This window comes from Moschus berezovskii, chromosome 24, assembly GCF_049115385.1.
Source record: "Moschus berezovskii isolate FMDL1 chromosome 24, NW_MosBer_1.0, whole genome shotgun sequence".
Lineage (NCBI taxonomy): Eukaryota > Metazoa > Chordata > Mammalia > Artiodactyla > Moschidae > Moschus > Moschus berezovskii.
The window spans coordinates 54,040,365-54,053,132 of NC_142483.1; the positions used below are offsets into that span (position 1 = coordinate 54,040,365).

The 12,768-nt window shown below is 41.8% G+C and overlaps 1 protein-coding gene across 1 annotated transcript in view; it reads right to left on the bottom strand.

The window, feature by feature from the left end:
* The window catches only part of FBXL2 (F-box and leucine rich repeat protein 2), a 79,063-nt gene extending 67,708 nt beyond the window's left edge, over positions 1 to 11,355 (bottom strand). The window contains exons 1-2 of the mRNA XM_088831688.1: positions 11,342 to 11,355; positions 10,662 to 10,857 (exon numbers count right to left, since the gene is read on the bottom strand). Of these exons, the coding sequence (XP_088687814.1) occupies positions 10,662 to 10,857; positions 11,342 to 11,355 (210 nt within the window). The remainder of the gene's footprint in view (positions 1 to 10,661; positions 10,858 to 11,341) is intronic.
* Positions 11,356 to 12,768: the final 1,413 nt, after the last annotated feature.

Below are 12,768 nucleotides of genomic sequence, written 5' to 3' on the forward strand. Positions count from 1 at the left end.
CCTACCCTTAAACAATTCTCACACACACACACACAGAATATGCAGAAGAAAGAACACTTACAAACTCATTCTATGAGGCACTCATCACTCAGATACTAGAACCAAAGATACGAAAAAAGAAACTCACAGGCCAATATCACTGATGAACATAAATGCAAAAATCTTCAACACAACATCAGCAAACTGATTCCAACAATACACTAAAAGAATCATAAACCATAATCAAGTGGGATTTATCCTAGGGATGTAAGGATTTTTCAACATCTGAAAAATCAATGTAATATACCACATTAACAAGCTGAAGAATAAAAACTGTATGATTATTGCAATAATCACAGGAAAAGCTTTTGACAAAATTCAACATTAATTTATGATCAAAATTCCCCAGAAAGTGGGCAAAGAGGGAACATACATCAACATAACAAAGGCCACGTAAGACAAATCCACAGTTAACATCATACTCAATGGTGAAAAGCTGAAAACATTTTCTTTAAGATCAGAGACAAAACAAAGATGCCCACTCTCAATACTTTATTCAACAGAATACTGGAAGTCCTAGCCACAGCAATCAGACAAGAAAAAGAAATATATCCAAAACAGTAAGGGAAGAAATAAAATCGTCACTGTTTGCGGATTACATGATACTATATGTAGAAAATCCAAAAGATGCCACCAGAAAACAACTAAAGCTTATCAGTGAATCTTGTAAATCTGCAGAAAACAAATCAAGATATAGAAATCTGTTGCATTTCTATGCACTAACAACAAACTATAAAAGAAGTTAAGGAAACTATCACCTTTACCATCTCATAAAAATAAATTAGGTAACTACGAATAAACATAAGGGGGTAAAAGAGCTGTACTTGGAAAGTCTATAAAAGACTATAAAACTATAAGAAGAAACTGAAGAGAACACAAAGAGACGAAAAAATATATCGTGTTTTAGATAGGAAGAATTAGTACTGGTAAAGTGACCATACTATAGAAGACAATCGACAGACTGAATGCAATCCCTATCAAAATATATCAGGGAATGTTTCATAGAACTGCAACAAATAATCTCAGAACTTGTACAGAAACATAAACACACAAATAGCCAAAACTATCTTGGGAAAGAACAGAACTGGAGGATTCAAGCTCCCTGACTTCTGACTATACTATAAAGCTATCAAGACAATCATCAAAACAGTATAGCACTGGCAGAAAAACATACGCACAGATCAATGGAAAGAGAAAAGAAATCCAGAAATAAACCCACACACTTATGAGTCAATTAATCTATGACAAAGGAAGAATATACCATGGAAAAAAAGATAGTCTCTTTAATAAATGGTGCTGAGAAAATTGAACAGTCACACGCAAGAGAATGAAAGTGGACCCCGGCCTACACCATACACAGAAATTAACTTAGAATGGATGATAAGCTTCAAATGTAAGATTTGAAAAAAAGTCCTAGAAAAAAAAACAACTCCTAGAAATTAAAAAAAATAAAGGCTGTAATAAGGTCCTTGACATAATTTATGGAGATGATTTTGGACTTGACACAAAAAGATAAGGACATGAAAGCAAAAAATACATCAGGCCACATCAAACTAAAATGCCTCTGTGCAGCAAAGTAAACCACCAACAAACTAAAAATACAACCTATGAATGATTCTGCTAAACATATGTAATAAGTTAATATTCAACAAGAAATCTAATGAAAAAATGGGCAGAGGATCTATACAGATATCTTTCCAAAGACATAGATATGGCCAACAAGTACATGAAAGGCCCTCAACATCATTAGTCATCAGGGAAATATTGACACCAATCAAAATGAGATACCACCTCATACCTATCAGAATGGATATTATTAAAGAGACAACAAATAACAAGCAGTGAGAATGTGGAGAAAAGGGAACCCTCATGCACAGTTGGTGGGAATCTAAACTGATGGAGTTTCCCAAAAAAATTAAAAATAGAGCTACCCTATGATCCAAGAATTCCACTTTTAGGTATTTTTCTAAAGAAAACAAAAACAATAATTTGAAGAGATAGGGGCTCCTATGTTCACTGAAGTATTATGTACAAAAGTCAAGATATGTAAATAGATAAGGAAAATACGATAGATATATACAATGGAATATTATTCAGCCATTTAAAAAAAGGAAACTTTGACACTTGCAACAACACGGAAGGATTTTGAGGGCACTATGCCAATTGAAACGTCAGAGAGTGAAAGACAAATACTCTGAAAGATAAATGATCTGACTTATATGTGTAATCTTTTTTAGAAAAAATGAACTCATAGATAATAGATTCATGATTCCAGAGATGGGGAATGGGAGAGTGGACAAGATAGCTGAGGACAGTCAAAAGGCACAAATTTCCAGTTACAAAATGAATAAATCCTGGGCATGTAACATACAGCATGGTAACTATGGTTAACAATACTATTTGGCATATCTGAAAGTGCTAGGAGAGTAGATCTTAAAAATTCTCATCACAAGGCAAAACTTCTATAACTGTGTGCTGACAGATGTTAACTAGACTTATAATGGTGATCATTTTGCAATATATACAAATTTCAAATCATTACGTTGTACAACTTTAGTATGTTATTATGTGAATTATACCTGATTTTTTTTTAAAGTATAGTCATTTACCTCCATAAGGAAAAGTTCCTCCTTCAATTAGGTTGCTTAGAGTGAAGCTAGCGGGCACTGAATTCTTTTAATTTCTAGTCGATCTGGGTCTCAATTTTGTTACAGCATTAGTGAGATTCGGTTCAAGACTGGCTTTAAATTTGCTTTAGGGTGCAATCAGAAATGCACCTTCAGGAGAAGTTGGGATCTGAGCACTGGTAAACTTCACCTGTCTCTCTGAGCTTTACAACCCAGGTGCTGGCTTTCTGAAAGCTGAGAGGACAGTCTGTTTTACACTCTGGCTTTGCTGTGGCACCCTCTGCTGTCCATGCCTGATGGAGATCTCTCTAGGCCTGTCTGCCACCTGAAAGCCTGTTGCCTCCCTGACTGAAAGCCTGGATAGCCACAAAGGGACATGTCTCAGCTCCCCTGCCGCGCCCCCTGTCCATGGTAGCCCTGCACTTGGGGAAGGCCCCGAGTGCCTCAGAGATTTCCGCTGATTCTCCTACCCTGACCCTGGCCCTCAGCAGGCATCGTCCTCCTCAGGAAGGTCCTGCACTCTCTTCCCTTGGCCCCAGCGTCCAGCGCATGTCTACATTCATGTACTCAGTGAAGACCCAAGGGACAGAGGTAGGTGCAGCCGTGCTCTGTGGCTGGGGTGCCTCAGGATTCCATCGGTCACTCCAGCCCACAGGCAGTCAGTAAAAGTTGACTGATTTCTCCAAGAGCTGTCTATGCAGACTCTTCTTCCTCCTGCTGACCCCACCACAGATGAGAGTATCTATGTGTCTCCTTTTTTCTGGGAAGGGCACGTTACATCCTGAATTTTAATTCATGTAGATTTCTTTGTGACCTCAGCTCTCTAGAGGGTTTTCAGAGAACTGCAATCTTCTAGCTTCTCAACCTTTTCCCATCATTAGGGTAGAAACAGCAATGTCTAGTTTTTGCAACTCTAAACATCCTAACAGTGGAAGTCTTTATTAACTGTTCTGATAGAAGAAAGACTTGGAGCAGATAAATGACTTACCCAAGATTGAGAACTAAAAAGAAAAGAAAAACTACAATATAAACTTGTATCTCCTGACTCCAGGTCTAGGGTTCTGTGTACTGGAGAATAGGTAGTAAAGGCTATTTAACTCTAGCAGGCGACCTCTCAGCATGTCTAGTTTGTAAAATGAAAGGACTGAACTAAAAAAACTCAAAACGTCTCTTCCAAATTTATTTATTTATTTTTCTTCCAAATTTAATACTTCAAGATTCAATTCAGTTTTCATTTTAAAAATATCCCACTGTTTCTGAAAACATAACTGTGTGTCTCTAGATGTCTTTCACTTCAGATGTTTAATAAGGATCACGAATTTATCAAGCCCCAATTTACCAACTCCTTTCTTCATCCCTTGCTAAATTTACTCCTCCCATGGTCTTCATCTCAGCAAATGACAACATATTACGATTGCTCAGACTCCAATCACTGAGCCATTCTTCACTTGCTTTTCTGTCGCACAGCCAACCCTCGGGATGACTGAACCGAAAGTCTTCTCCAGCTTCCTCTGTCTGGTCCTTTCTCCCCTCCTACCTCACGCACAGCTTCCACAGAGCAGACAGAACGGTCCGTTTATGAAAAGCCATACTCTGCCATTCTTCTTAAACTCTGTCAGTCACTTCCTCTTCCCTCAAATGGAAAGGCAAACTCCTTTAAATGGCTTGTACATAAGATGCAATCTGGTCTCCCTGACTAACTTGGCCTTTCCTCTTGCCAAGCTCGTCTTCCTTCACTCCAGGTTGTTTTCCTTGCTGTTCCTCTAATATACCAGACAGTGCCCTGGGACCTTTGCATTTGTATTCCTTCCTGAGATGGTCTTTCTCCTAGGCATTCACATTGAAGAAGGAATTCATATGGCCTGGACTCCATCTTAGGCCTGTTCATGCTGATCATGCTCAGCCACCTTTCCAATGGACTCTGTTGTGTTTAGTGCCTATGAAAACGACAACAGAAGGATAAGACCCCCTTCAGACAGGGGAACCTTGAAGATCCTATCTAGGTTACTCATCGCCTAAGAGAAAACATACACTAATCACCCCTTCCTCCAGACAGGCCGTAAATTTTTCTGTATCTATCGGAGTGTAACCTCGGGCTTATTGATTATTGGCTAATTGTTTGACTGTTTGAGCACATAGCACGTAATGATGGGGTTACTGGGGTTGTATCTTCCTTGGTTTATGTAAGTCTCAAGGAATTTGGGGTGGTGGGTTCAGACACGTACGAATGGGGTATAAAAGATTTTTACAAATGCTGGTCGGGGTTCTTGGCTAAGAGGAGACTCTGCCTTGGGCCCGCCGGTGTAATAAACTGCACTTCACTATCTGCATTGTCCTTCTGAGTGAGTTTGTTTCCTGGAACGTGTGGCTACAACAACATGACACATCCTCTGCTCAAATGTCACCTTATCAGAGACACCTTCCCTTCCATCCACATAAACAGTAAGTTCCAGGACTTCCCTGGTGGTCCAGTGGCTAGGACTCCAAGTTCCTAATGCAGGGGGCCCAGGTGTGATCCCTGGTCAGGGAACTAGATCTCACATGCTACAAATTAGTTTGTCCCAACTAAAGATTCTGCATGCTGCAACTAAGACCCAGCAGGGCCAAATAAATATTCTTTTTTAAAAAAAGCAAGTCCTCCCTCTTCTCATCCACTCATCCATCCTCAAAACTTCCTATTCAGCTTTTTCTCCAAAGCCCTTCTCACCACCTTATCTACACACATATTATCTGTCCTCCCACCACTTGAATGTAAACTCCACGAGGCCAGAGCCTTTCCTGTTTCATCCACGGTTGTACACCCACTGCCTAGAATAGACTGGCACACGCTGAGATACACAAATATTTGTTGGACAGAAAACCATGAGACAGAAAATTTAATGGAAAGACACAATTACAGGGGCAGCACTGAGAACTGGAAAAGCCGCACGCCGGGGACCAGGCACAATCTTTAGTTTGGGAAGAAGCCACGCGGTGCAATGCTTAAAATGCCATACTTTACAGACAGATTGTTTGAGTTCAAATCCTGGCTGTCACTCACCAACTATGTGACCTTGGGCAAACTGTTTAAACAATTGGGCCTATTAAGTGAGTACAATGATGTCAATCTCACAGGGATGTTAGAGGAGTTAAGTAAGATAAATGTGAAGTGATCAACCTAAAAATGAACACAGTGGAAGGGCTCTATGAAAGGGAGCTATTGTTACGATTACTAAAAATTATGTACCCCCTCACGCTGCTGCTGCTGCTAAGTCACTTCAGTCGTGTCCAACTCTGTGTGACCCCATAGACGGCAGCCCACCAGGCTCCCCCGTCCCTAGGATTCTCCAGGCAAGAACACTGGAGTGGGTTGCCACCTCCTTCTCCAATGTGTGAAAGTAAAAAGTGAAGTCCCTCAGTCATGTCTGACTCATAGCGACCCCATGGAGCGACCCCCCCTCACCCTAGTACAGCCAAAAAGGAGACCAGTTTTGTCCAGAGTAGGAAAATTAATAAGAGAGAACCTTGTTATCATGATCTATTATTGCCATGTGATGGCAAAGAGACCAAAACTGTTGGTGAAATAAAATATACTTTATTCTGCTTCTCAACACCTCTGAGAAGTCCGAACCACAGGCAAATACAGAAAGACCAACACTGGGAGAAATCCAAATGAAATCAATAAAAATGGGAAAATTCTATGATACAATGCTGTTTTATATTTCCAAAAAATAAATCTGCCTTACAAGCTGAAGTGGAAAGCAGTTAACAAAAACCTGATGACAACAGGTAGGTCCAACGTATATTTTGAACCATATGAATTAAAGTTTAAAGCTTTTTGATGTCTTTTTGTAACAATTTTAGAATATACAACTAAAATAACTGAAGGCAGGAGGAGAAGGGGATGACAGAGGATGAGATGGCTGGATGACATCATCAACTCAATGGACATGAGTCTGAGCAAGCTCCGGGAATTGGTGATAGATAGGGAAGCCTAGTGTACTGCAGTGTTCTTGCCTGGAGAATCCCAGGGACGGGGGAGCCTGGTGGGCTTCCGTCTATGGGGTCACACAGAGTCGGACACGACTGAAGTGACTTAGCAGCAGCAGCAGTGTACTGCAGTCCATGGGGTTGCAAAGAGTTGGACATGACTGCACGACTGAACTGAATGGATTATTAGGAAAATACCTCAGAAAATAAAATTTTACTTTTAAAAATAGTCTCATCCTTCAAGTCTAATGGCTTTATGTTAAAAGCTGGTCTTATAACAATGTTTTCTTAGGTCAGTCTCCCAAGGCAATAGAAATAAAAACACAAATAAATGAGACCTAATCAAACTCAACAAGTTTTTGCACAGCAAAGAAACCATAAGCAAAATCAAAATACAACCTATGGAACAAGAGAAAATATTTGCAAATGCTGCAACCAACAAGGGCTTAATCACCCAAACACACAAACAGCTGATACAGCTCAACAACAAAAACACAAACCACCCAATTGAAAACTGGGCAGAAGACCTTAACAGACATTTCTCAAAAAAAGACAGACAAATGGCCAATACACACATGAAAAAATGCTCAATATTGTTAATTATAAATGCAAACCAAAAATACAACAATGTATCAACTCATACAGGTCAGAATGGCCATCATCAAAAAATCTACAAATAACAAATGCTGGAGAAGGTGTGGAGAAAAGGAAACCCTCGTACACTACTGAAGAAACGGTAAGTTGAGGCAGCCACTATGGAAAACAGTATGGATTTCTCCTCAGAAAACTAAAAAGAGAATTACCATATCATCCCCAAATCCCACTTCCTGGCATATACCCGGATAAAACTAATGCAAAAGATATATGCACCACTATGTTCATAGCAGCATCATTTACAGTAGCCAAGACCCAGAAACACCCTAAATATCCATTTACAGGTAAATGGATAAAGAAGGTGTGGTACATATATACAACGGACTACTACTCAGTCATAGCAAAGAATGGAATAATGCCATTTCAGCAACATGGATGGAAGAGAACAAAGTTGTGGATGCCACAGGGAGGGGGCTGAGGTGGGAGGCTGGGGTTAGCAGATGCATGCTTATATAGAGAGAACGGATAAACAACAAGGTCCTACAGTACAGCACAGGCAACTATATCCAGTCTCCTGGGATCAACCATAATGAAAAAGAATATTTAAAAAAGAATGTATGTGTGTGTACAACTGAGTCACACTGCTGTACAGCAGAGACTGGCACAACATTGTCAATCAACTAGACTTCAATTAAAATTAAAAAAAAAAAGCTGTCCTTTGTGATTCACAGAAAGCAGGTGCCAATTCCTGAACACAAACTGAAATGACAGGAGAACTTTAAATGCTATTACAGCCATGAGTATGAACCCTAATCCAATAATCTGTCATCACTGATTCCTCTTCATTTCATCTGTGTGAAAGAGTAGAACAGGCAGAGCAGAGAAGGCTAGGCATGCCTACTCTGGTCAACAATGTGCAGCTGAGTGCCAAGAACAAAAGACAAATATTCATAAGTGCACAAAACATTAAAATCCAAGTAAGAGAGAAAACTCATTTCCTAACAGAAACGTAGCATATATTTGGAGGGAACATATAACAGGACACCATACGTTATAGCATAATCCAACGTTCACATAAGCAGGCTCTGAGACCAGACGCCTGGTTTTGAAATCAGACTACGTGACTGGGGCAAGTTACTTTACCTCTCCGTGCCTCCTTTCCTCATCTGTAAAATGTGGAAACGGTATTTTCCGCTTAAGGTTGTTGTGATGGTTACTTAAGACACATGGGGTGCTTATAAAAATGTCTCACACATAAAATGTACACAATAAATGTCAGCTGTCATTTATCATTTAAAGGCAATAGAAACAAGTGGCTTAATTGAATTCTTTTTTATTTTTCTTTCTGCACAGCATGTGGATCTTAGGGCTTTCCTGGTGGCTTAGCAGTAAAGAATCCACCTGCCAATGCCAGAGAAATGGGTCCAATCCCTGTGTCAGGAAATGGGACACTCCAGTATTCTTGCCTGGAGAATCCCAAGGATAGAGGGGCGTGGTGGGCTACAGTCCATGGGGTCAAAACTGAGCAACTAAACAACTTCTTAGTTCCTCAACCAGAGATTAAACCCACATCTCCTGCACTGGAAGCCATGGAGTCTTAACTACCAGACTGCCAGGGAAGTCCCTGAAGACAAATTCACGGGCAAAATCATAAATATCAAATGCTAAAGCTGTATGTTTAGAATCAAGTGTTTAAGGAAGGGTAATGTTAGTATCTAGAATACATTTGGGGGATTATAGAAGCAGCCTCCTTATCCTCCTCCTACACTAACCACTCACTCCCCTTTGACCCTGGAGCCTAGGCATCAGGTTACCACTCACTCAAATTCCTCCCATGAATTAAATTCTTAATGCTTAAAGATAAAAACCAAAGCATTTCTAAGTTTGGCAAAGCAGCCAGTAGTACACAAGTACAGTAAGATGCTTTTAGAGTACATAAAACTCTAAAATTTACAACAGTGAATCAAGGTGGACTGTGGGTCAGGATGGAACAGGTGGACGAAAGAGAAGGGAAAATGGCCAACAGGAGGAATATGAGTCCTCAGAGAAAGCTGTGAAACTGTAACTCCTTAATGTTCTTTCCCCTTGCTAGAACTGTAAGAGCTTTTCTCACAGATTACATGTAAAAAGTAAGACGCTGCAACATTTACAACACTTAGATTTTCATAAATTCATTTCCTGAAACTCTTCTGGCTCCATTAATTTTCACTTAAAGCAACTCAGAATTGAAAAGAAACATGCAGGGACTAAAGAAGGCACTGCTGTTACTTGTGGGTGATGGGGTATTCTTTCCTACTATCAACAGGTCACACAGCTGGCAGCTGTTTTTCCGGGGTCAATGAGAAACAGCTCATCTACGTTCTCTTAGTAGTTTAGCTACCAAGACAAGACAGAGCCAACCAAGATTCCAAAGGGTAGCGTCTCTCTCCAGAAGCCTTACCGGCACTTGGTGAGCACCGGGCACTCTCAGTTTACTAGCTCTTCCACTAACCCCTGCAGGTAAGCAGCAAATCTAGGTAACACTACTGACAGTTACAAAAACTGTTTCTCAGAACTAAGCGTTTTCCTATTACCCACCCCCACTCTCTCGCAAATACACCAAAGGTGTGTCTCCAAGCAGAAAACCCAGCTCTGCTCTTCTTTCATACCCTTTGGAGGCTTCTGGAGAATTCACACCTTCCATTGGCAATTCCCTAAATCTTGCCTATTCAAGCCAATACATGAGCCGAGTCTTCGCGTTAGGTCTTAAAAGAGCTTAATGGGGTCCAGGTGGGATGCCCACTCAGTCTCAAGTTTATTGAATGAAGGTAATGATTTAAAGGGTTTACCACGCACTAATTAGGAATTATATCCCCTGAGTGAGGGTGCTGCACTCAGAAAAAAACACCACCTTAATGCCCCATTTTTAAAAAGGAGTGAGGAATCTTCAAAATCACAAATTCAAATTTCCACATGCTATAGAAACCTGTCAGAATGATGAATTTCAATGAAATACCTATTTGTACATAATTGCATAGAAATGGGACAGAAAGCACGCAGACTGAAATGTAGTGTTAATATGACTATATATGCTAGGTGATATTCATGCATATCCTTTTTTTCCCCTAACCACACCCTCTCTGAGTGGCTTATCAGGCTCGCTGGGGCGAACCAGCATTCCGCTGTCCGGCGGCCGGCGGGTCTGGGTCCCTGCAGTGGCCCCGGCACTCTCGGCAGAACATCGCCCTCGGGCCGCCGGCGGGCGTTCCGCTGCCCCAGGGCTCCCCCTCCCGCGGGCGCGCCCAGCCCTGCCCTGCCCGGCAGCCCCGCAGGCCGCGGCCCGGCCTTTCGGCGACCCCGGCGCCGCCCGCCCAGACCAGCAGGCGGCCGCGCGAAGACACGGCTCAGGCGGGGAAGGGCCTGGTGGCCGGGCTGCGAGGGCCCCAAACTCACCATGGCCGAAGAGCCGCGAGCGCGCCCACAGCCCAGAGTCACAAGGCGCCGGCAACGCCCGTTGTCCTGGTGACGACAGCTGGGCGCCCCGCCCCGTCCCCTAGGTGGGCTCGGAGGCGGCCATTGGCTGCCGGCGAGCACGTGACGGTAAGGGGCGGGGCCTTTGGACCGCCCCTCCGTGCCCCCTCGCCTCGGTCTAGGGCGGGGGCCTCATTGCCTTTGCTCCTGTGCACATGGTACCTCTACACTCTAACCACCTTGATATCCCTCATCTTACAGATAAACCAGCCTCAGACTTCTGGGAAAGACTTTTATGAATTGATCCTATTTAGGTAACACATTAACACAGGTAACACGTTATTATTGGAGACACTTTAAACAATAACGAACTAAGAATAAAACCACGCCAAATCCCAACACCTGGTGTAACCACTGTTTTTTCTAGTCTATCTGCTTCCAAGCCTATCTGTATTCCAACAAAATGTATATTATTATAATATGCTGTATTCTTGGAAATGGAAGCAAGCCCAAGCACTTTTATAATCTACTTTTTTCAATCAAAAAAATTTCATGTCATAACATTAATGGTACATAAACCATTCTGCAACTTGTTGGATGCTTTTAATATGGTTGAAGGGAACTTTACTAGCCCATTAAGTCTATGAGGAAATATACTCTACAGCTGATTTGACATCTCGGCTTGAATGTCTAATAGACATCCCACACTTAATACAGTCCCAGTAAGACTTCTGATCCAAGTTTCTTACTTTCCCTAAACAAATGGACAACTATAGTCATCAACAATCAAAACCAAAAAGCCCTGTGAAGGAGAAGAGAATCCGTAGAGATGGAAAGTAGATAACTAGTTGTTTACAGCTGGGGGAGGAGTGGTGGAGGTAAGAGATAATAACTGAAGGGTACCAGATTTATTTTTGTAACATTATATCTACTACTGTCGGCAAGAATCACTTAGAAGAAATGGAGTAGCCATCACAGTCAGTGAAAGAATCTGAAATGCAGCACTTGGATGCATTCTCAAAAACAACAGAATGATTCCTGTTTGTTTCCAAGGCAAACCATTCAATAGCACAGTAATTCCAAGTCTTTGCCCCAACCAGTAATGCTGAAGAAGCTGAAGTTGAACGATTCTATGCAGACCTACAAGAACTTCTAGAACTAACACCTAAAAAAGATGTCCTTTTCATTATAGGGGATTGGAATGTAAAAGTAGGAAATAAAGAAATACCTGGGTAACAGGCAATTTGGCCTTGGAGTACAGAATGAAGTAGGACAAAGGCTAATAGAGTTTTGCCAAGAGAACACACTGGTCATAGCAAATGCTCTCTTCCAACAACACAAGAGAAGACTCTACACATGGACATCACCAGATGGTCAACACCGAAATCAGATTGATGATATTCTTACAGCCAAAGATGAAGAAGCTCTATACAGTCAGCAAAAACAAGACTAGGAGCTGACTGTGGCTCAGATCATGAACTCCTTATTGTCAAATTCAGACTGAAATTGAAGAAAGTAGGGAAAACCATTAGACCATTCAGTTCAGTTCAGTTCAGTTCAGTCGCTCAGTTGTGTCCAACTCTTTGAGACCCCATGAATCACAGCACACCAGGCCTCCCTGTCCATCACCAACTCCTGGAGTTCACTCAAACTCATGTCCATCGAGTCGGTGATGCCATCCAGCCATCTCATTCTCTGTCATCCCCGTCTCCTCCCACCCCCAATCCCTCCTAGCATCAGACTCTTTTCCAGTGAGTCAACTCGTCGCATGAGGTGGCCAAAGTATTGGAGTTTCAGCTTTAGCATCAGTCCTTCCAATGAACACCCAGGACTGATCTCCTTTAAAATGGACTGGTTGGATCTCCTTGCAGTCCAAGGGACTCTCAAGAGTCTTCTCCAGCACCACAGTTCAAAAGCATCAATTCTTCGGCGATCAGCTTTCTTCACAGTCCAACTCTCACATCCATACATGACACGGGAAAAACCATAGCCTTGACTAGACGGACCTTTGTTGGCAAAGTAATGTCTCTGCTTTTTAATATGCTATCTAGGTTGGTCATAACTTTCCTTCCAAGGAGTAAGCGTCTTT